Below are 24,288 nucleotides of genomic sequence, written 5' to 3'. Positions count from 1 at the left end.
CCGCCACACTGTCACCTGTCACCCCACCACCCCGTCACCCTGCCACCCTGCAATGCCACCCTGTCACCCCACCATCCGCCACCCTGACACTCCGCACCCTGTCACCCTGCCACTCCATCACCCTGTCACCCTGCCACCCTGCCACACTGTCACCCTGTCACCCCGCCACCCCGTCACCCTGCCACCCTGCTACTCCACCAGGCTGCACCCTGCCACCCTGCCATGCCACCCTGTCACCCACCGCTCTACCACCCACCCCACCGCCCTGGTCACCACCACCTCGCTGCCACCCTGCAATGCACCCCGTCACCCCACCAGCCTGTCACCCGCCACCCTGTCACCCCACCACCCGCTGCCACCCTGCAATGCCACCCTGTCACCCCACCAGCCCGTCACCCTGCCACCCTGCCACTCTGCCACCCTGTCACCCTGCCACTCATCAGACTGCCACCCTGCCACCCTGCCACCCCACCAGCCTGTCACCCTGTCACCCTGCCACCCCTTCACCCTGCCACCCCACCACTCTACCGCCCACCCCACCGCCCCGTCACCGCCACCCTGCTGCCACCCCTGTCACCCCACCACCCTGTCACCCTGCCACCCTGTCACCCCACCACCCCGCTGCCACCCTGCAATGCCACCCTGTCACCCCACCAGCCCGTCACCCCGTCACCCCGCCACTCTACCGCCCACCCCACCGCCCCGTCACCCGCCGCCCCCGCTGCCACCCTCCCCGGCCGGTACCGCCGCACGAAGGGGATGTAGCTGTGGGTGGCTCTTGCCGGAGCGCGCGGTGCTGTGCAGGGACCCCGTGGAACCGCCGGCGGGGTGCCGGGTACAGCCGTCCCGCCACGTAGGTGCTGTCGCAGCCGTAGGCCTGCCACGGTGGGTGGACGACGAGACACACGGGGACGTCAGGCCCACGGCCGGCGGGCGGGCGAGCGGGTGGCTGCCCCTCGCCCCACGGCCATCCCCCCCCCCCCACCCCCCCCCCGCCCCCCCAGGGCACTCACGGGGTGAGGGTGGGACTTGGTGGCCAGCGGGGGGTCGGGGCTGCGCCTGCGGGTGCAGCTCAGCCGCAGGCTCCTCCGCACCTCTTGCTCAGCACCACGCAGAAGAGGAAGATGAGGGGGCCCTGGGTGGGAGGGGGGGGTGGGGGTGGGGGGGGAGGAGGCATGTGGGCATGGAGGGTGGGGGGGGAGGGGGGGCATGGGGGGGGGGGACCCCCGCTGGCACCCCAGACAGGTCGAGGGTCCTCCATACCCACCCCGTGGGCACCCTGGATATGGCAAGGGACACCCCCCCCCCCCGAACCCCGTCACTGGGTGCCCCCCCATTGGTGCCCCAAAACAGGGTGAGGGACCCCCTGTGCCCACTGGGTGCCCCCCATTATCACTCCAAAGAGGGTTAGGGACCCCCATAGCCACTGGGTGCCCCCCATTGGCACCCTGGATATGGCAAGGGACCCCCCCATACCCACTGGGTGCCCCCCGCTGGCACCCCAAACAGGGTGAGGGACCCCCCCATACCCACTGGGTGCCCCCCATTGGCACCTCAAAACAGGGTGAGGGACCGCCTGTGCCCACTGGGTGCCCCCCATTATCACTCCAAAGAGGGTTAGGGACCCCCATAGCCACTGGGTGCCCCCCACTGGCCCCCCAAAGAGGGTGAGGGACCCCCCATACCCACTGGGTGCCCCCCATTGGCACCCTGGATATGGCAAGGGACCCCCCCCATTACCCACTGGGTGCCCCCCACTGGCACCCCAAACTGGGTGAGGGACCCCCTGTGCCCACTGGGTGCCCCCCAAAATAAGCGAGGGGATCTCTGATACCCCCCCCAGGAGCTATAGGGTGCTACAGGGACATGGGGCTGGAGGGGGTACGGGGTGGGGGGGTGGTAAAGAAGGCGTAGGGGGCACAGGGAGGTATAGGGGGCATGGGGGGATATGGGGGGCACAGGGGGACATAGGGGGCAGAGGGGGATATAGGGGGCAGGGGTTGCAGGCAGATATAGGGGCGGAGGGTATAGGGAGCACATATAGTATAGGGCACAGGAGCTATGGGGAGGCACGGGGGTGCGGGGGGGCAAAAACTGTGTAGGGACGTAGGGGTAGAGGGGGGGAGGTACAGGGGGGTATGGGGGGCCCAGGGGCTGGGGGCTGTGGGGGCAGAGGGGATAGGGGGTATGGGGGACACAGGGAATGGGGGCTATGGGGACACGGGGGCTGGGAGGTATGGGGGGGCAGAGGGGCTGGGGGCTATGGGGACATGGGGGGCTGGGGGCTATGGGGACAGAGGGTACGGGGGCTGTGTGGGCAGAGGGGCTGGGGGCTATGGGGAAACAGGGTACAGGGGCTATGGGGAGAAAGGGGCTGGGGACTATGGGGACAGAGGGGCTGGGGCTGTGGGGACATGGGGCTGGGGGCTATGGGGACATGGGGGCTGTGGGCTGTGGGACACAGGGTAGGGGGGCTGTGGGGAGAAAAGGGGCTGGGGCTATGGGGACATGGGGCTGGGGCATATGGGGAGAAAGGGGCTGGGGGCTATGGGGAAACAGGAATGGGGGCTGTGGGGACAGAGGGGCTGGGGGCTGTGGGGTAGTGGGGCTGGGGGCTATGGGGAGAGAGGGGCTGGGGGCTATGGGACATGGGGGCTGGTGGCTATGGGGAGAGAGGGGCTGGGGCATATGGGGAGAAAGGGGCTGGGGGCTATGGGGACATGGGGGCTGGGGGCTGTGGGGCAGTGGGGCTGGGGCTATGGGGAGAGAGGGGCTGGGGGCTATGGGGCAGAGTGGCCGGGGGCCGTGGGGCCGGCGGTGACCTGGAGGCAGTTGGAGGCGGCGAAGAGGTAGTGGCAGAGCAGCGCGTCGCTGTTGACCGAGAGCAGGGCCAGGAGCCAGGCCAGGCTGGGCAGGGCCAGCACCACCACGGCCCGTCTGCAGCCCGGAGCTGGGGACACCGCGTCACCCCCTGCCCGCAGCCCCTGCCTGCACCCTGCCTGCACCCCCTGCCCACATCCCTGCCTGCACCCCCTGCCTGCATCCCCTGCACACACGCTGCCTGCACCCTGCCTGCAGCCCTGCCTGCAGCCCCGCCTACACCCTGCCTGCACCCCCTGCCCGCATCCCCTGCTTGCATCCCCTGCCTGCATCCCTGCCTGCACCACCTGCCTGCGCACCCTGCCCACATCCCTGCCTGCAGCCCCTGCCTGCACCCTGCCTGGACCCTGCCTGCATCCCCTGCCCGCACCCCCTGCCTGCATCCCCTGCCCACACACTGCCAGCACCCTGCCTGCAGCCCTGCCTGCAGCCTGCCTGGACCCTGCTGCAACCCCTGCCTGCATCCCCTGCCCACATGCTGCCCTGCACCCTGCCTGCAGCCCCTGCCCACACTCTGCCTGACCCCCCTGCCCGCATCCCTGCCTGCATCCCTGCCTGCATCCCTGCCTGCAGCCTGCCCACCCCCTGTCTGCACCCCCTGCCTGCACCCCCTGCCCGCATCCCTGCCTGCAACCCCTGCCTGCATCCCCTGCCCACACGCTGCCTGTAGCCTGCCTGCAGCCCTGCCCACAGTCTGCCTGCACCCCCTGCCTGCACCCCCTGCCCACATCCCTGCCCGCAGCCCCTGCCTGCACCCCCTGCCTGCGCACCCTGCCCACATCCCTGCCTGCACCCCTGCCTGCATCCCCTGCCCGCATCCCTGCCTGCATCACTGCCTGCATCCCCTGCCTGCATCCCCTGCTCACACGCCGCCTGCACCCTGCCTGCAGCCCTGCCTGCAGCCTGCCCACCCCCTGTCTGCACCCCCTGCCTGCACCCCCTGCCCGCATCCCTGCCTGCAACCCCTGCCTGCATCCCCTGCCACACGCTGCCTGTAGCCTGCCTGCAGCCCTGCCCACAGTCTGCCTGCACCCCCTGCCTGCACCCCCTGCCCACATCCCTGCCCGCAGCCCCTGCCTGCACCCCCTGCCTGCGCACCCTGCCCACATCCCTGCCTGCACCCCCTGCCTGCATCCCCTGCCCGCATCCCTGCCTGCATCACTGCCTGCATCCCCTGCCTGCATCCCCTGCTCACACGCCGCCTGCACCCTGCCTGCAGCCCTGCCTGCAGCCTGCCCACACCCTGCCCACATCCCCTGCCCACATCCCCTGCCCGCATCCCCTGCCTGCATCCCTGCCTGCCTCCCCTGCCCCCGCCACTGTCTCTGTGCTCCCCCAGGGGTACCACGTCTGCCCTCCCACCCATGGGCGCCCCAGCACCCACTGCCCCCCTGCCACCCATGGGCACCCCAATGCCCCCCTGCCACCCCTGGGTGCCCCCCTCCCGGGTGACTCACGCCGTGCCCTTCTTCTCGAAGCCCTGCGGGCTGCTGCAGGTGGCCCGGGCCGCCAGCACCAGGAAGAAGATGCTGATCTGCGGGGGCAGAGGGGGGTGAGCAGGCGGGGGGCGGGCACCCATGGGTGCTCCCCCTCCCCCCCCCTTCCCCAGCCAAACCAGCTCCCCCCCCCGCTACGTACGGCCACGGCGCAGGCGATGGGCCCCGCCAGGCTCCAGACCAGGCTGTCGTGGATGGAGAGCCAGCAGAAGTCGGGGTTGCCGTAGCCCTCGGGGTCCAGCCCCACCGCCAGCCCTGCGCACAGCGGGGGTCGGGGGGGGGCCGAGAGAGGGGCGGGGCTAGGGAGGGAGGGGCGGGGCTACGGCTGAAGGGGCGGGGCTACGGCTGAAGGGGCGGGGCTTAAAACGGGAGGGGCGGAGCCGAGAGCGGGGCCAAGGCGGGAGGGGCGGGGCAAGGGCGGAGGGGCGGAGCCAAGGTGGGAGGGGCGTGGCTGAGGCGGGGGCGTGGCCAAAGCGGGAGGGGCGGGGCCAAGAGCACGGGGGGGCAAGTTGAGAGGGGCGGGGTTAAAGCGGGAGGGGCGGGGCTTAGGAGGGGTGGAGCCAAGGCGTGGGGGCGGGATCAGAGCTGGGCAAAAGCGGGAGGGGCGGGGCTAAGTCGGGAGGGGCGGGGCCAAGGTGGGAGGGCAGGGCCAGGCAGGGCTCGGGCAGTAGGGGCGGGGCCAAGATGGGGGGGGGCAAGGGGGGTTGGGGCTGGGGAGGCAGCTGCACCCTTGGGGGCGAGGCTACGCTGGGCGGGGGCGTGGCTGTGGGGGACCTGTTTAAAACCGGGGGGGGCGGGACTATGACAGGTAAGGGCGGAGTTATGGCCCCGGGGCGTGTCTAAAGCGGTAGGGGCGGGCTACGCTGTCTATAAGGCCTTTGGGCGGGTCTAATATCTCGGGGCGGGGCTATTGCCCGGGGGAGGCGTGTTCAGAGGGCGGGGCTACGCTTTTGGGGGCGGGGCTACGGTGGGTGAGGGCGGGCTAAACTCTTGGGGGCGGAGCTAAGGCGTGGGGGCGGGCTTCGTCCTTGGGGGTGGGGCCGTGCCTTTGGGTGGGGGGGGCGTGGCACGCTCGTCGGGGCGGGTGAGACCCCACCTTACACTAACCTGATCGGGGGGGGGGTGGGGTGTGGCTCCGGGGGCGGGGCCAAAGCCTAGGAGGGGGGGCGTGGCCACCCCGGGGGTAGTGGTAGGGGGTGGGTGCCTCGGGGGCCTTGTGTTTCCCCCCCCAGGGGGCGGGGTTAGGGGGCAGGGGGCGGGGTGTGGGGGGGGGGGGGTCGGGGGTGGGGGGGTCCTCACCGGTGATGAAGGCGGGCAGCCCCCAGCCCAGGACGTGGTAGAAGCGCATGGGCCCTGCGGTCGACGTGCCGGGGCTCGCTGCGGCGGCGGTAGAGGTGCAGCCCCTCCAGCAGCCCCCAGCCCACCGCGCTCATGTAGAGGAACTGCAGCAGGATGGCCACCACCGTGCACGCCAGCTGCGCCCCCCCCACCCCCCCCCCGCCGCCCACCCCGCCCCCGGAGGGTACGTTTTAATGCCCGGCACCTCGCCTCCGCGGCCACGCCCCCCACACCCCCCCATTAGACCCAACCCCAGCACTCCCCCCCACCCCTTGGAGAGCCCCGCCCCTTTTAAAAGACCCCCATCCCCCCCACCCCCTTTAAGGAGCCCCACCCCTACCAGAGGCCCCCCACCCCTGGAGAGACACCCCCCCACACACACCCCCCCTTTCGCAAGCCCCACCCCTTTGGAGAAGGCACGCCCCCTTGGAGAGCCCCGCCCCCTTGGAGAGCCACGCCCCTTTGATAGTCCCCACCCCCTTTGATAGTCCCCGCCCCCTTTGAGAGCCCCACCCCCTTTCAGAGCCCCACCCCTTTGATAGGCCCCACCCCTTTAAAGGACCCCACCCCTTTTGCTAGGCCCCACCCCCTTTGGGAGCCCCATCCCCTTGGAGAGGCCCCGCCCCCTCTCAGAGCCCCACCCCCGATAGCCCCCACCCCTATGAGAAGCCCCATCCCATTGGAGAGCCCCACGCCCTTAAAAACCCCACCCCCTTTGCGAGACCCCACCCCTTTTATAGGCCCCACCTCCTTTGCGCCCCCCACCCATGAGAAACCCCACCCCTTTGACAGGCCCCGCCCATTTTAGAGCCCCACCCCTTTTTACACCCTCCCCCTTGGCCCCTCCCACCGCTTAGCCCCCACCCAGCAGCCCCGCCCCCCCAGAATGCCGCCGGGGGGGGGTGGGCGTGGGGGTTCCCATGCCCCCTGAGACCCCCTCCCCCCCCCAGTGCCCCCCCCCCCCGCCCCGTCCCCGCCCCCCGGCGGGGGGGCTCACCGGGAAGTCGGCCTGGTTGATGCCGAGGAGGAAGACGAGCTGGGCGAGGAGGAGGGCGGTGGCGGCGTGGCGGCGGATGCTGTGGCGGTTGGAGCGCAGCCCCGCAGCCCCCCCAGGGCCAGCACGGCCAGCAGCAGCCCCGCCAGCCCCACCCCCAGCGAGCCGTAGGTCAGCCCGGCCAGCGGCAGGATCTCCCCGTTCTGCGGCACCGGCGGCACCGTCGGCACGAGCCCGGCAAGTGCCGCCGAGCCACGCCCTCCCCCACCCCTCCCCCGGAGCCACGCCCACCCCCGAGCCACGCCCAGCGAGGGCCACGCCCCGGAGCCACGCCCCAGGTCTTGCTAATGCAGCCACTCTCCCCTAGGCCACACCCCCGAAGCCACGCCCCCCGAAGCCACGCCCCCGATACACGCCCACTGGGCCCACGCCCCAGGCCACGCCCACCAGAGCCACTCCCCTGAGCCAGCCCCCCCCGGGGCCACGCCCACTAGAGCCACGCCCCCAGCCACGCCCACTGAGGGCCACGCCCCGGAGCCACGCCCCAGGTCATGCGAACAGAGCCACGCTCCCCTAGGCCACGCCCCCGAAGCCACGCCCCTGATACATGCCCACTGGGCTCACACCCCCCCAGCCACACCCACCAGAGCCACGCCCCTGAGCCACACCCCCTGGAGCCACTCCCACAGTAGCCACGCCCCCAAGCCACGCCCCCATACACGCCCACCAGAGCAACGCTCACCGGAGCCACGCCCCCTAGCCACGCCCACTGGGGGCCACGCCCCCAGCCACACCCACCCAAGTGAGGCCCGCCCACAATGCTGCACACCCCCCCCCGGGAAACCACGCCCCCATAACTCAGCCCCGCCCCCTTGGAACCCCGCCCTCCCTGCTTAGCCCCGCCCCCTTTGAGCCCCGCCCCACTGGAGCCCCGCCCACCCCATCCAGCCCCACCCCAATCAACACCCTGCCCCATCCTTAGCCCCGCCCATCCTTAGCCCCGCCCCCTTAGCGCAAGCCCCACCCCCCCATTGCCCTGCCCCATGGCGTGGTCCCCCACGTGTTCCCCCCTGTCCCCATGTGTCCCATGTCCCCATGCCAGGGCCCTGTCCCCGCATCCCCTCAATGGCCCCGGTCCCCTGTGCCCCCCCCCCACCGCCGTGTCCCACACCCTCGTGTCATCCCCCCCCCCTCCCCAACGTGTCCCCCCCCCACCCCCCCAACTCCGTGTCCCACCTCGCGGCGGGAGATGTCCATGAGGACGGCGAAGCTGGTGAGGTGGTGGCACTGGCAGCTGACGTGGCTCCGGTTGCGGAAGACGATCTCGCAGCCCCGCGCCGACCAGCCGCCCGCGCCGCCCGCCCTGCGCAGCACCCTCAGCACCGCCGCCGCCCGGTCACCCACCCCACCCGGGGACACCACCCAGGACATCCAACCCACCTGGGGACACCATGTGGGACACCCACCCCACCTGGGGACATTGCCCAGGGACACCCAACCCACCTGGGGACACCCACCAGCACCCTCAGCCACCACCCACGACACCCACCCCACCCGGGGTCACCACCCAGGACATCCAACCCACCCGGGGTCACCACCCTGGACACCCATCCCACCTGGGGTCACCACCCAGCGCATCCAACCCACCCGCGGTCACCACCCTGGACACCCATCCCACCTGGGGACACCACCCAGGACACCCATCCCACCTGGGGACACCATGTGGGACACCCACCCCATCTGGGGACATTGCCCAGGACACCCAACCCCCCACCCCCCCCCCCCAGCCCGGCATGGACATCCACCGGCACCTCAGTCACCACTCCCAGGACAACCACCCCACCCAAGGACACCACCCGAGACACCCACCCCACCCCGGGGACACCACCCAGGACATCCACCCCACCCGGGGTCACCACCCACAACACCCAACCCAGCCAGGGTCACAACCCGGGACATCCGTCCCACCTGGGGACACCATGTGGGACACCCACCCCACCTGGGGACATTGCCCAGGGACACCCAACCCATCTGGGGACACCCACCAGCACCCTCAGCCACCACCCGGGACAACCACCCCACCCGGGGACACCACCTGGGCACCCACCCTACCTCGGGACACCCACCAGCACCCCCAGATGCCACCTGGGACATCCATCTCCCCTGGGGACACCACCCAAGGACACCCAACCCACCCCGGGCCACACACCCACCCCACCTGGGGACACCATGTTGGGACACCCACCCTACCTGAGGACACCCACCAGCGCCCTCAGCCACTCCCCAGGGACACCCACCCCACCTGGGGACACCATGTGGGACACCCAACCCACCCACCAGCACCCTCAGACATCACCTCGGCCACCCACCCCACCCAGGGACACCACCCGGGACATCCAACCCCCCCTCAGCCACCCCTGGGCCACCCACCTTGTCCAGGGCCACCCACCCCCACATGGGGACACCCACCAGCACCCTCAGCCACCACCTGGGGCACCCACCCCACCTGGGGACACCACATGGGACACCCACCCCCACCTGGGGACGCAGCCCGGGACAACCAACCCCCCTGGGGACACCATGTGGGCCACCCAACCCACTCAGGGTCACCGTCTGGGTCACCCACACCACCCAGGGCCACCCACCAGCACCCTCAGCCACCACCCAGGCCACCCAACCCACCTGGGGACACCACATGGGACACCCACCCCACTTGGGGACAGTACGTGGGACACCCACCCCACCTGGTGACACTGCCCTGGGCCACCCACCTGTCCCGGGGCCACCAACTGGCACCCTCAGCCACCACCCAGGGACACCCACCCCACCTGGGGACACTGCACGGGTCCCCTCCCACCACCCACCCGTGACACCAGGGACAGGGCTGCCACCCCAGCGCCCCGTCCTTGTGTCACCCACCCAGCCACCGGTGCCAGGGATGCCACCTCGCAACCCTGTCCCCGTGTCACCCACCCATGACCCCTAGGGTCACCCCCAGACCACACACCCTGCCCCTTGTCCCCCCCAGGGGGGTGTCCCTGGGGTGTCCCTGTCCCCAGGGGTGTCCCCTCTCCCCAGGGTGTCTCTCTCCCTGGGGTGTCCCTGTCCCCGGCATGTCCCTGTCCCCAGGGTGTCCCTGTGTCCCCAGGGGGGTGTCCCTGTCCTCGGGGTGACCCTGTCCCCGGGGTGTCCCCTGTCCCCAGGGGTGTCCCTGTCCCTGGGGGTGTCCCTATCCCCAGGGTGTCCCCGTGTCTCCAGGCTGTCCCTGGGGGGGTGTCTCTGTCCTCGTAGTGTCCCTGTCCCCGTGAGTGTGTCCCTGTCCCTGGGGGTGTCCCTGTCCCCGGGGTGTCTCTGTCCCCAAGGCTGTCCCAATGTCGCCAGGGCATCCCTGTCCCCAGGGTGTCCCTGTCCCCAAGGGTGTCCCCCTGGCCCCGGGGTGTCCCTGTGTCCTCGGGGTGTCCCTGTCCCCAGGATGTCCCTGCCCCCAAGGGTGTCCCCGTGTCCCCAGGGCATCCCTATCCCCAGGGTGTCCCTGTCCCTGGGGTGTCCCTGTGTCCCCGGGGGTGTCCCTGTCCCTGGGGGTGTCCCTGTCCCTGGCATGTCCCTGTCCCTGCGGGTGTCCCCGTGTCCTCAGCGTGTCCCTTTCCCTGGTGTTTCCCTGTCCCTGGGGTGTCCCCGTGCCCCTGAGGTGTCCCTGTCCCTGGGGGTGTCCCTGTCCCCAGGGTGTCCCTGTGTCCCTGGGGTGTCCCTGTGTCCCCAGGGGTGTCCCTGTCCCTGGCGTGTCCCTGTCCCCAGGGGTGTCCCCGTGTCCTCAGCATTTCCCTGTCCCCGGCGTGTCCCTGTCCCCGGGGTGTCCCTGTCCCTGGGGTGCCCCTGTGTCCCTGGGGCTGTCCCTGTCCCTGGGAGTGTCCCCGTGTCCTCAGCGTGTCCCTGTCCCTGTGTCCCTGGGGGTGTCCCTGTCCCTGGGGGTGTCCCTGTCCCTGGCGTGTCCCTGTCCCCAGGGGTGTCCCCGTGTCCCCAGGGCATCCCTGTCCCTGTGTCCCTGGGGGTGTCCCTGTCTCTGGGGTGTCCCCGTGTCCTCAGCATGTCCCTGTCCCTGGGGGTGTCCCTGTCCCTGGCGTGTCCCTGTCCCCAGGGGTGTCCCCGTGTCCCCAGGGCGTCCCTGTCCCTGTGTCCCTGGGGGTGTCCCTGTCCCCTGGGGTGTCCCTGTCCCTGGGGGTGTCCCTGTCCCTGGGGATGTCCCGGTGTCCCCAGGGCGTCCCTGTCCCCAGGGTGTCCCTGTCCCTGTGTCCCTGGGGGTGTCCCTGTCCCCAGGGGTGTCCCTGTCCCCTGGGGTGTCCCTGTCCCTGGGGATGTCCCGGTGTCCCCAGGGCGTCCCTGTCCCCAGGGCGTCCCTGTCCCTGTGTCCCTGGGGGTGTCCCTGTCCCCTGGGGTGTCCCTGTCCCCGGGGGTGTCCCGGTGTCCCCAGGGCGTCCCTGTCCCTGTGTCCCCGGGGGTGTCCCCCTGTCCCCGTGGGTGGGGGGATGTCCCCGTCCCCGGCTCACAGCAGGGAGTGGTTCCAGAAGACGCAGATGGGCTTGGAGCGCTCCTGGGTCTCCAGCAGCCGGAACTGGAGGGTGATGGGTTTGGCCAGGGCCCGCGGCCCCCGCGCCCCCCCCCGGGTGCACGCTGATGCTCACCACCGGCGTGTTGATGACGGGGCGCTTGGGCACCCTGCGGTGTCGGGGGGGGGGGGGTGGGGGGGGCAGCGGGGTCAGGGCAGGGGACACCCCCCCATCTCGGTGCCCCGCTGGGGACCTGGCGCCCCACGGGCACCCTCCCGGCCCCCCTTTAGCCCCCACCTCTGGGCACCCCATGGGCACCCTCACGGTCCCCCCCCCCCCCCCGTCTCCCAGCACCCCACAGATGCCCTCCCTTGCCCTGGCACCCCACAGGCACCCTCCCACCACCCTGTGCCCCCCATCCTTGGGCACCCCATAGACACCCTCCCTGTCACCCCACTTCCCAGCACCCCACAGATGCCCTCCCTCTTCCTGGCACCCCCCGTGCCCCCTCCCAGCCCCCTCTGCCCCCTACCCTTGATCACCCCACGGTCGCCCCCCCTCTCCCAGCACCCCACAGATGCCATCCCTCGCCCTGGCACCCCCCGTGCCCCCTCCCAGCACCCCGTGCCCCCGATCCTCGGTCACCCCCCTTTGCCCCTCCCAGTCCCCCATGCCCCCCAAGCCCCGTTCCCTCCCCACCACCCCCCAGTTGCCCCCCCACCCCGGCCACCTGAGGCTGCGCTTGTCGCTGTCGTAGGCCTGGGGCAGGAGCCCGGCCAGCGTGCGGTAGATGATGACGCTGGCGATGGCCTGGCCCTCGCCCGTCCCGGGGTGTCGCTTGCGCCGGGTCACCAGGGTCACCTCCTCTTCGTCCTCCTCCTCTTCTTCCTCCTCCTCCTCCTCCTCCGCGGCCTCTTCGGCCTCACCCTCCTCCTCCTCCTCCTGCTCCTGCCCCACTGTGCCTTGGGGGGGCTGCCCCTGCCCGGTGGAGGGGGCTGGGGGGGGCCAGGCAGGGGGTTGGCGTGATGCTCCGCCAGCCCCACAGCTGGGACAGGGTCCCCGACCCTGCCAGTGCCACCCTGGGGTCCCCGACCCTGCCAGCCCCATCCTGGTGTCCCCAACCCCTCCAGTGCCACTCGGGGGTCCCCAACCCTGACAGTTCCATCCCAGTGTCCCCAACCCTGCCAGTGCCACCCCGGCGTCCCCGACCCTGCCAGCCCCATCCTGGTGTCCCCGACCCTGCCAGCCCCATTCCATTGTCCCCAACCTTGCCAGTGCCATCCTAGGGTCCCCGACCCTGTCAGCGCCATCCCAGTGTCCCCAACCCTGCCAGCCCCATTCCATTGTCCCCAGCCCTCCCAGTCCCATTCTGGTGTCCCCAGCCCTGCCAGTGCCACCCTGGGGTCCCCAACCCTGCCAGCCCCATGCTGGGGTCCCCAAACCTACCGGTCCCATGCCAGGGTCCCCAGTCGTCCCAGCCCCATGGCCAAACAGGGGTGTGTCCCCCCCCCCACCCTTCCAGCCCCATGGCCACATCAGTGTCCCCCACCCTGCCAGCCCCATGGCCACACCGATGTCCCCAACCCTACCAGCCCCATGCCAGGTTCCCCAGTCGTCCCAGCCCCACGGCCATGCTGGGGTCCCCCATCGTCCTGCCCACGCCCCCAGCCTGGGCCAGCCCCCCCCTCTCCCCCCGGTGCCCCCCCGGGACTCACGCCTGCCCTCGGCGGGCCGGAAGACGCTGTCGGGCAGGATGACGGTGGTCTCCAGGTCGGGGGGCTTCTCCCCACGCAGCGCCTCGTAGCGCGGCAGCCGGGCGCCCGCCGAGCTGCCCTTGTCCAGCCGCACCACCGACACCACTGCGGCACCGCGGCACCCATGGGCCCCCGCACCCAGGGACCCCCGCACTCACAGACACCCCCCCGCCACACACACCCACGGACCCTGGCACCCAGGGACCCCCGCACCCATGGGCCCTGGCATCCACTGACCCCCGCACCCAGGGACCCCCACACTCACAGACCCCCCCCGCACCCACGGACCCTGGCACCCAGGGACCCCCGCACCTACAGACCCCCCACACCTGGGGACCCCCACACCCATGGGCCCTGACACCCACAGACCCCCAAACCCAGGGAACCCCACACCCAGGGACCCCGGCACCCACCGACCCCCACACCCACGGACCCCCGCACCCACCGACCCCGGCACCTCGCGTGGCACAGCACCCACGGACCCCCACAGACCCCGGCACCCACAGACCCCGGCACCCAGGGACCCCCCACACCCAGGGACTCCCACACCCAGGGACCCTGGCACCCACGCGTGTCCTTGGGCACACACATGTCCCCCAGGCACATGTGTCCTTGGGCACACACACGCGTCCCCCCAGACACCCATGTCCCCAGCACACCCGTGTCCTTCTGCACACACATGTCCCCAGTACACACGTGTCCTTGGGCACGCACACGTGTCCCCCAGGCACACGTGTCCCCAGGCACACCCACGCCCATGTCCCCAGGCGCACGTGTGTCCTTGAGCACACACACGTGTCCCCTGGCACACACTTGTCCTTGGACACACACACGCATCCCCCCAGACACCCATGTACCCAGGCACCCCCATGTCCTTCTGCACACGCATGTCCCCAGGCGCACGTGTGTCCTTGGGCACACACACATGTCCCCCAGTCACACGTGTCCCCAGGCACACGCATGTCCCCAGACGCACACGTGTCCTTCTGCACACCCAGGTACCCTAGGCACACACATGTCCCCAGGCACACACATGTCCCCAGCACATGTGTCCTTGTGCACACCCAGGTCCCCCAGACACACACGTGTCCCCCAGGCACACACATGTCCCCAAGGCACACACATGTCCCCAAGCACACACGTGTCCTTGTGCACACATATGTCCCCTGGGCACACGTGTGTCCCCAGGCACACCCACGCCCATGTCCCCAGGTGCACGCGTGTCCTTGGGTGCGCACACGTGTCCCCAGGCACACACATGTCCCCAGCACACGTGTCCTTGTGCACACCCAGGTCCCCCAGACACACACATGTCCCCAAGGCACACACATGTCCCCAGCACACATGTGTCCTTGGACACACACACATGTCCCCCAGACACCCATGTCCCCAGGCACCCCCATGTCCTTCTGCACACACATGTCCCCAGGCGCACACGTGTCCTTGTGCATGCACGCATGTCCCCCAGGCACACGCATGTCCCCAGCACACATGTGTCCTTCTGCACACCCAGGTCCCCCAGACACACACATGTCCCCAAGGCACACACATGTCCCCAGCACACACACGTCCCCCAGACACCCATGTCCCCAGCACACCTGTGTCCTTCTGCACACGCATGTCCCCAGGCGCATGCCTGTCCTTGGGCGCGCACACGTGTCCCCCAGGCACACGTGTCCCCAGCACACACATGTCCCCAGCACACACGTGTCCTTCTGCACACGCATGTCCCCAGGCGCATGCGTGTCCTTGGGCATGAACACGTGTCCCCCAGGCACACGTGTCCCCAGGTACACCCATGTCCCCAGCACACACATGTCCCCAGCACATGTATGTGTGTCCCCAGGCACACCCGCGCCCATGTCCCCAAGCGCACGCGTGTCCTTGGGCCCGCACACATGTCCCCCAGGCACATGTGTCCCCAGCACACCCATGTCCTTCTGCACACGCATGTCCCCAGGCGCACGTGTGTCCTTGGGCGCGCACACGTGTCCCCCAGGCACACGTGTCCCCAGGCACACACATGTCCCCAGCACATACATGTCCCCAGCCCACATATGTGTGTCCCCAGGCACACCCACGCCCATGTCCCCAGGCGCACGCGTGTCCTTGGGTGCGCGCGCACGCGTCCCCAGGCACACACGAGTCCCCTGGCACCCCCCACGTCCCCGTTGCGCACAGCCGTGTCCCCAGCACACCCGCGTGTCCCCCGGGGCGGGGTGGGGGGGGGGGTGTCCCCGCTCACCGATGTTGGGGGTGACGATGGTGAAGGGGCTGAGGTAGGTCTGGGGCATGTTCTGGGCCAGGGCGCTGGCGTAGTCCTCGAAGTGCTTGAGGAGCCAGGCCGTGCCCCCCTCCGTCTGCTGGATCAGCTCCCAGTGCCGCTTGTTGCTGGCGTCCAGCAGGGCACTGCCCACCCGCAGCAGGTTCTGCCGGAGGGGGCAGGGGTGGGCACCGCTGCCCCTCACCCAGGTAGCGGGTACCCCTTCCCCCCCCCCCAGCCCCCACCCCGGGGCACCCCGGCACTGACAACGGCCGCCAGGGCGGCTGGAAGGCACCCAAAGTTAAGTTGCGAGGGTGCCCATCGCCCCGGCGTCTGGGCTCTCGCACCGGTCCACCCCCCCCCCCCCTCTCCCCCACCGAGGGTGCCCTTCGCCCCGGCATCTGGGCTCCTGCACCAACAACCCCCCACCCATAAGGGGGCCCATCACCCTGGCCTCTGGCCTCCTGCACCCCCCCCCCAAGGGTGTCCATGGACCTGGCCTCTGGCCTCCTGCACCCACCCCTGAGGGTGCCCATCACCCTGATGTGTGGCCTCCTGCACCCATCCATTGGGTACCCATCACCCTGGCCTCTGGCCTCCTGCACCCACCCATTGGGTGCCCATCAGCCAGGCATCTGGCCTCCTGATCCCACCCTGTGGGTGCCCATTGCCCTGGTGTCTGGCCTCCTGCACCCATCCATTGGGTACCCATCACCCTGGCCTCTGGCCTCCTGCACCCACCCATTGGGTGCCCATCAGCCAGGCATCTGGGCTCCTGCACCCACCCCTTGTGTGCCCATCGCCCCTGCACCCACCCATTGGGTGCCCCTCACTCTGGCATCTGGCCTCCTGCACCAGCAACCCCCCACCCATCAGGTGCCCATCACCCCGGTGTCTGGCCTCCTGCGCCCACCCCTTGGGTGCCCATCACCCTGGCCTCCGTCCTCCTGCACCCACCCATCGGATGCCCATCACCCCAGCATCCGGCCTCCTGCTCCCTACCCTTGGGTGCCCATCACCCTGGTGTCTGGGCTCCTGCACCCACCCGTTGGGTGGCCATCGCCCTGACCTCTGGCCTCCTGCACTAACACTCCCTACCCATGAGGGTGCCCATCACCCTGGCCTCTGGCCTCCTGCACCCACCCATTGGGTGCCCATCAGCCGGGCATCTGGCCTCCTGCTCCCAATCCTTGGGTGCCCATCACCCTGGTGTTTGGGCTCCTGCACCCACCCACCGGGTGCCCTTCAACCCAGCATCTGGGCTCCTGCACCAACACCCCCGCACCCATCAGGTGCCCATCACCCTGGTGTCTGGCCTCCTGCTCCCACCCCTTGGATGCCCATCACCCTGGCCTCCAGCCTCCTGCACCCACCCATTGGGTGCCCATTGCCCTGGCCTCTGGCCTCCTGCACCCACCCATTGGGTGACCATCACCCCGGTGTCTGGCCTCCTGCACCAACACTCCCCACCCATGAGTGTGCCCATCGCCCCGGCATCTGGCCTCGTGCAGCCACCCATCGGGTGCCCATCACCCCGGCGTCAGGCCTCCTGCTCCCACCCGTGGGGTGCCCATCACCCCGGCATCTGGGCTCCTGCACCAATAACCCCCCACCCATTGGGTGCCCATCGGCCCGGCCTCTGGCCTCCTGCACCCACCCATTGGGTGCCCATCACCCTGGCGTCAGGCCTCCTGCTCCCACCCCTTGGGTGCCCATCACCCTGGCCTCTGGCGTCCTGCACCAACATTCCCTACCCACGACACCCATCACCCTGGCCTCTGGCCTCCTGCTCCCACCCATCGGGTGCCCATCACCCTGGTGTTTGGGCTCCTGCTCCCACCCATCGGGTGCCCATCACCCCGGCGTCTGGGCTCCTGCACCAATAACCCCCCATCCCTTGGGTGCCCATCGCCCTTGGCTTTGGCTTCCTGCACCCACCCCTTGGGTGCCCATCGCCCTGGCCTTTGGCCTCCTGCTCCCACCCCGTGGGTGCCCATCGCCCTGGTGTCTGGCCTCCTGCACCAACAACCCCCCACCCGTTGGGTGCCCATCGCCCCCCCCCCCCCGCCGCCCCCCGCACCTCGGTGAAGTGGACGTCCTGGGTGGCGGCCAGGCGGAAGCCGCGCTGGGCGCTCTCGTGGCGCAGTAGCCCGCTGGCCAGCCGGTAGGCCAGCCGCAGGTCGCTGCCGAAGTAGGTGGCCGTGCGGCCGGTGGCCTCCTGCAGCTGCAGGGCCACCCGCCGCGACTGCGCCGGGTCCAGCGCCGACTCGTTGCGCGCCAGCCGCTCCGCCTGAGGGACGGCGGCGTCAGCGGGGTGGCACCGTCCCCCTGTCCCCGTGTCCCTGTGTCCCCGTGTCCCCCTGTCCCCCCATCCCCATGTCCCCATCCCCATGTCCCCCTGTCCCCGTGGCCTGCTGTCCCCACGTCCCCATGTCCCCCTGTCCTCGTGCCCCCCTGTCCCCCTGTCCCCCTGTCCCCATGTCCCCCTGTCCCCATGTCCCCATGTCCCCGTGTCCCCCTGTCCCCGTGTCCCCGTGTCCCCCATCCCCGTGTCCCCCTGTCCCCCTGTCCCCCTGTCCCCCTGTCCCCATGTCCCCCTGTCCCCGTGTCCCCATGTCCCCGTGTCCCCCGTACCTGTGTCCCCCCGTCCCCCTGTCCCCATGTCCCCATGTCCCCGTGTCCCCATGTCCCCGTGTCCCCCTGTCCCTGTGTCCCCCCGTCCCCGTGTCCCCCTGTCCCCATGTCCCCGTGTCCCCATGTCCCCCTGTCACTGTGTCCCCATGTCCCCCTGTTCCCCTGTCCCCGTATCCCCCCGCCCCCCTGTCCCCCCGTCCCCATGTCCCCATGTCCCCGTGTCCCCCTGTCACCGTGTCCCCGTGTCCCCCATCCCCGTGTCCCCCTGTCCCCCTGTCCCCCTGTCCCCCTGTCCCCATGTCCCCCTGTCCCCGTGTCCCCATGTCCCCATGTCCCCATGTCCCCGTGTCCCCCTGTCCCTGTGTCCCCCCATCCCCGTGTCCCCCTGTCCCCATGTCCCCATGTCCCCCTGTCACTGTGTCCCCATGTCCCCCTGTTCCCCTGTCCCCGTGTCCCCCCGCCCCCATGTCCCCCTGTCCCCATGTCCCCATGTCCCCCTGTCCCCGTGCCCCCCTGTCCCCGTGTCCCCATGTCCCCCCGTCCCCGTGTCCCCCTGTCCCCATGTTCCCCTGTCCCTGTGTCCCCATGTCCCCCTGTCCCCCGTCCCCATGTCCCCATGTCCCCCTTTCCCCGTGTCCCCTGTCCCCGTATCCCCATGTCCCCCCGTCCCCGTGTCCCCCTGTTCCCGTGTCCCCCCACCCCCACGTCCCCCTGTCCCCCTGTCCCCATGTCCCCCTGTCCCCGTGTCCCCCTGTCCTCGTGCCCCCCCTGTCCCCCTGTCCCCCCATGTCCCCCTGTCCCCCCGTCCCCATGTCCCTGTGTCCCTCCATCCCCATGTCCCCGTCCCCATGTCCCCGTCCCCGTGTCCCCCTGTCCCCATGTCCCACTGTCCCCGTGTCCCACTGTCCCCGTGTCCCCGTGTCCCCCTGTCCCCGTGACCCCTGTCCCCGTGTCCCCGTGTCCCCGTGTCCCCGTGTCCCCCGGGACACTCACCCAGCCCCGGAGGGCGGCGAAGGCCAAGGAGCTGCAGTTGAAGAGGTTGGGGGGCAGCCAGCCCTTGTGCTCGTCGCAGTGACGCACCGCTGTCCCTGCGGGGACAGTCGGTGGCACAGAGGTGACACCGCGGTGCTGCCACCCCTGGCCCACCACCACCCCTGCCCCGGACCAGAGGTGACACCGTGGTGCCACCACTCCCATCCCAGACCAGCAATGACACCGCAGTGCCACCACCCCTGCTCTGGCCCAGCCACCGCGGTGCCACCACCCCCACCTTGAACCAGCGGTGCCACCGTAGTGCCACCACCACCCCCATCCTGGACCAGCGGTGCCACCACGGTGCCACCACCCCTGCCCCACCACCACCCCGGCCCCGGACCAGCAGTGCCACCATGGTGCCACCATCCCTGCAGGGACAGTAGTGCCACCGCAGTGCCACCACCCCCACCTTGGACCAGCGGTGCCACCACAGTGCCACCACCCCTGCACCAGACCAGCGGTGACACCGTGGTGACACCACCCCTGCCCCGGCCCAGCGGTGCCACCACAGTGCCACCGTCCCTGCAGGGACAGCGGTGACACGACGGTGCCACCACTTCTGCCCCAGCCCAGTGGTGACACCATGGTGCCACTGTCCCCACAGGGACAGTGGTGACACCGCAGTGCCACCACCCCTGCCCCGGCCCAGCGGTGACACCAGCGTGTCACCCCCACCCCAGCTCTGTGCCACTGTTGTCACCAGTGATGCGGTGGTGGCACTAGGTTGCTGGCACCCAGGTGACAGCAGAGTGACACAGGGTGACAACAGGTGATGACAGTGTCACCTCCCTGCCCCATCCCAGCAGTGACACCATGGTGTCACCTCTCGCCACCGTGTCCCAGTGGTGCCACCATGTTACGCCCCCTTCCTTGTCCCAGCAGTGCCACCACGGTGTCACCCCACCCCAGCTCCACCCCAGCGGTGCCACCACCGTGTCACCCCCTTGCCCTGGCCCACCACAGTGTCACCTCCCAGCCCCATCCCAGCTCTGCCACCACCATGTCACCCCCCTGCCCCATCTCAGCAGAGACACCGTGATGTCGCCTCCCGCCACCGCGTCCCAGAGGTGCCACCACCATGTCACCCCCCCTGCCCCATGCCAGCAGCGCCACCATGCCACCCCCCGCCCTGTCCCAGTGGTGCCACCACCCCTACCCCACCCCCGCTGTGACACCACGGTGTCACCCCACCCCAGCTCTCTCCCGGCAGTGTCACCACCGCGTCACCCCCCTGCCCCGTCCCAGTGGTGCCACCACGGCGTCACGTCCCCCGCTGCCCCCCATCTCAGTAGTGCCACCATCGTGTCACCTCCCTGACCCCATCCCAGTGGTGCCACTGCGGTGTCACCCCCCCCATCCCATCCCATCCCATCTCGGCAGTGCCACCATGGCATCGTCCCCCCGAGCTCTGTCCCAGCAGTGCCACCACGGTGTCACCCACCCCGTCCCAGCACTGCCACCACGGTGTCACAACCCCTGTCCCAGCAGTGCCACCACGGGGTGTCCCCCCCCCTCCCCATCTCAATGATGCCACCACAGTGTCACCCCCCGGCCCCGGCCCAGCTGTGCCACTGCAGCATTCCCCCCCGGCCCTGTCCCAGCAGTGCCACCACGGTGCCACCCCCCCCACCCTGTCCCCGTGTCCCCCCCACCTACCGGTGGAGCCCTTGGGGCAGGGGGCCGCGGCTGGCAGCCCGAAGCGGGTGCGGGGCCACCAAATGTTGGCCTCGATGGCACGGGGACAGCTGTCGTAGTTGACTGCGGGGCAAAGCGGGGGCGTCACGACGGGGTGGCAGCAGGGTGACAGCCGCGGCACCCTGTCACCGGCACCCAGGGTGGACAGCAGGGTGACACAGGGTGACAGTAGGTGGCACAGGGTGACAGCAGAGTGACAGCAGTGGCACCCGGTCACTAGCACCCAGGGTGACAGCAAGGTGACATAGGGTGACAGTAGTGGCACCCTGTTGCCGGCACCCAGGGTGACAGCAGGGTGACACAGGGTGACAACAAGGTGACAGCAGGGTGACAGTGGGGTGACAGCAGTGGTACCCGGTCACTGGAACCGGCACCCACGGTGACAGCGGGGTGACAGCAGATGGCACAGGGTAACAGCACAGTGAGAGTGGTGGCATGTCGCCACTGGCACCAAGGGTGACAGAGGGTGACAGCAGGGTGACAGCAGGGTGACAGCAGTGACACGCAGCCACTGCCATCAGGGGTGACCCACAGAGGGTGACAGCAGGGTGACAGCAGATGACGCAGGGTAACAGCACGGTGACAGCGGTGGCACGCAGTCACTGGCACCAAGGGTGACAGAGGGTGACAGCAGATGACATCAGGTGATACAGGGTGACAGCAGGGTGACAGCAGATGGCACAGGGTGACAGCAGGGTGACAGCGGGGTGACAGCAGTGGCACCTGGTCACGGGTACCGAGGGTGACACAGGGTGACAGCAGGGTGACACAGGGTGACACATGGTGACAGCAGGGTGACAGCAGTGGCATGCCATCACTGGCACCAAGGGTGGCACAAGGTGACAGCAGGGTGACAGAGGGTGACAGAGGGTGACAGCAGGGTGACAGTGGGGTGACAGCAGTGGCACCTGGTCACTGGTACCGAGGGTGACACAGGGTGACAGAGGGTGACAGTGGGGTGACAGTGGGGTGACAGCAGTGGCATCCGGCCACTGGTACCGACGGTGATGCAGGGTGACAGCAGGGTGACAGAGGCCGACACATGGTGACAGCAGGGTGACAGCAGACGGCAGGGGGTGACAGCAGGGTGACAGCGGTGGCAGAGGGTGGCACAGGGCGGGGGTGTCCCACCTTCGCAGCCGCTGGCCGTCACCTCGGCGAAGGGGTTGTCGCAGCGGTCGCAGCGGCGGCCGATGACGCCGGCCTTGCAGGGACACTGCCCGCTGGTGGCGTCGCAGAGGCGCGACAGGGAGCCGGTGGGGTAGCAGTCGCAGAGCAGGCAGGTGTCGCTGCCGGGGGGGCGGTAGTGGTTCTCCTGCCGGGGGGGGGACGGGGGGACGGACGGGACGGCACAGTTTGGGGGGTGTCAGGGTCCCCCGGGGCCACCACGGGTGCGGGGAGCTGGGGACGGGGATGGGGACAGGGACAGGGACAGTGAAGGGGGACCAACAATCTGGGGGGGCATCAGGGTCCCCTGGGGCCACCATGTGCACAGGGAGTTGGGGATGGGGACAGGGACGGTGACGGTGACGGGGGACACACACAAACTGGGGGGGTGTCAGGGTCCCCTGGGGCCACCATGTGCACAGGGAGCTGGGGACGGGGACTGGGACGGGGACAGGGGACACACACTATTTGGGGGATGTCACAGTCCCCTGGGGCCACTACGGGTGCAGGGAGCTGGGGACGGGGACGGGGACAGGGGCAGTGCCGGGGGACCAACAATCTGGGGGTTGTCATGGTCCCCTGGGGCCACCGCTGGCTGGGGACAGGGACGGTGACAGGGGACACACACAAACTGGGGGGGTGTCAGGGTCCCCTGGGGCCACCACAGGTGCAGGGAGCTGGGGACGGGTTGGGACAGGGACAGGGACAGGGACAGTGACGAGGGACCAGCGATCTGGGGGGGTGTCACGGTCCCCTGGGGCCACCATGTGCACAGGGAGCTGGGGATGGGGACTGGGACGGTGACGGTGACGGGGGACACACACAAACTGGGGGGGTGTCAGGGTCCCCTGGGGCCACCGTGGGTGCAGGGAGCTGGGGACGGGGACGGGGACAGGGACAGGGACAGGGACAGTGATGAGGGACCAACGATCTGGGGGGGTGTCACGGTCCCCTGGGGCCACCACAGGTGCGGGGAGCTGGGGACGGGGATGGGGACAGGAACAGGGACAGTGATGGGGGACCAACAATTTGGGGGGCGTCACGGTCCCCTGGGGCCACCGCGGGTGCAGGGAGTTGGGGATGGGGATGGGGACAGGGACAGTGAAGGGGGACCAACAATCTGGGGGGGGCATCAGGGTCCCCTGGGGCCACCATGTGCACAGGGAGCTGGGGATGGGGACAGGGACGGGGACAGGGGACACACACTATTTGGGGGGTGTCAGGGTCCCCCCGGGCCACCACGGGTGCGGGGAGCTGGGGACAGAGATGGGGACAGGGACAGTGACGGGGGCCCAACGGTCTGGGGGGGTGTCAGGGTCCCCCAGGGCCGGACCTTGCAGCGACACTCGCCCGTCGTCTTGTTGCAGTCGGGGTCGAAGCCCTTGGTGACGTCGCAGCTGCAGGGGCCGCAGGTGGGGTGTCCCCACCACCCCCGGGGGCAGGGCTGGGCCTCCCTGCGGGCGGGGCGGGGCGTGGCAGGGCGGGGCAGGGCGGGGCAGGGCGGGGCACCGCCACCCGACCCCTCCCATGCCCACCCTGCCCCCTTGCACGCCCACCGTGCCCCTTGCACACCCACCATGACTCTCGCACGCCCCCCGTGCCCTCCCTGAGCCCCCCCATCCCTTGCACGCCCCCCGTGCCCTCCCTGTGCCCCCCCGCCCCCTCGCACACTCACTATGGCTCTTGCACGGGCACTGTGCCCCTTGCACGCCCACCGTGCCCTCCTCATGCCCACCCTGTCCCTTGCACACCCACTGTGGCTCTTGCACGCCCACCATGGCTCTTGCACGCCCACCGTGCCCTCCCTGTGCCCCCCCGTCCCTTGCACACCCACCGTGCCCCTTGCACGCCCACCGTGACTCTCGCACGCCCACCGTGCCCTCTCCATGCCCACCCTGCCCCTTCCATGCCCACCACGGCTCTTGCACGCCCACCGTGCCCTCGATGTGCCCCCCCCCACGCCTTGCACACCCACTATGACTCTTGCACGGGCACTGTGCCCCTTGCACACCTGCCGTGCCCTCCCCGTGCCCCCGCCTTGCACGCCCACCGTGGCTCTTGCACGCCCACTGTGCCCTCCCTGTGCCCACCCTGTCCCTTGCACGCCCACCATTCCCTTTGCACGCCCACCGTGGCTCTTGCACGGGCACCGTGCCCTCCCTGTGCCCCCCCGTCCCTTGCACGCCCACCGTGGCTCTTGCACGCCCACCGTGCCCTCCCCGTGTCCTGTGGCCGTCCCCCCCCCGTCCCTCGCACGCCCTCGCACGCGCTGTCCCCCACCTGTGCTCGCAGTAGGCCCCGAAGTGGCCCTGGGGACACTGGCAGGCGTAGCCGTGGCCCGAGCCCGGCCGGCGGGCGCAGGTGGCCGGGGGCTGGCAGGGGTTGAGGGCGCAGGCGCTGACGCAGCTGTCACCGAAGTAACCTGGGCACGAGGGGGGACACGGTTGGGGACGCCGGCGGGAGGGAGGGTCACCGGGGGGGGGGGCAG

At 70.3% G+C, this 24,288-nt stretch overlaps 2 protein-coding genes across 2 annotated transcripts in view; one reads left to right on the top strand and one right to left on the bottom strand.

Moving 5' to 3' along the window:
• Positions 1–24,288, top strand: part of SLC16A4 (solute carrier family 16 member 4) — a 383,212-nt gene that overhangs the window by 332,281 nt on the left and 26,643 nt on the right. The window lies entirely within an intron of this gene.
• The window catches only part of CELSR2 (cadherin EGF LAG seven-pass G-type receptor 2), a 46,191-nt gene continuing 22,585 nt past the window's right edge, over positions 683–24,288 (bottom strand). The window contains 21 exon segments of the mRNA XM_054181593.1: positions 683–877; positions 1,014–1,135; positions 2,823–2,950; positions 4,338–4,414; positions 4,519–4,631; positions 5,676–5,730; positions 5,732–5,851; positions 6,712–6,812; positions 6,815–6,911; positions 7,945–8,071; positions 11,253–11,351; positions 11,353–11,421; positions 11,983–12,247; positions 12,968–13,111; positions 15,252–15,435; positions 17,350–17,559; positions 18,897–18,991; positions 20,595–20,696; positions 21,765–21,948; positions 23,134–23,254; positions 24,081–24,222. Coding sequence (XP_054037568.1) covers positions 683–877; positions 1,014–1,135; positions 2,823–2,950; positions 4,338–4,414; positions 4,519–4,631; positions 5,676–5,730; positions 5,732–5,851; positions 6,712–6,812; positions 6,815–6,911; positions 7,945–8,071; positions 11,253–11,351; positions 11,353–11,421; positions 11,983–12,247; positions 12,968–13,111; positions 15,252–15,435; positions 17,350–17,559; positions 18,897–18,991; positions 20,595–20,696; positions 21,765–21,948; positions 23,134–23,254; positions 24,081–24,222 — 2,750 coding nt within the window.

Source organism: Rissa tridactyla, chromosome 21, assembly GCF_028500815.1.
Source record: "Rissa tridactyla isolate bRisTri1 chromosome 21, bRisTri1.patW.cur.20221130, whole genome shotgun sequence".
In the NCBI taxonomy this organism is placed as follows: Eukaryota; Metazoa; Chordata; class Aves; order Charadriiformes; family Laridae; genus Rissa; species Rissa tridactyla.
The sequence above is the reverse complement of the archived record's forward strand: the minus strand, read 5'-3'. Positions and strand labels throughout refer to the sequence as shown.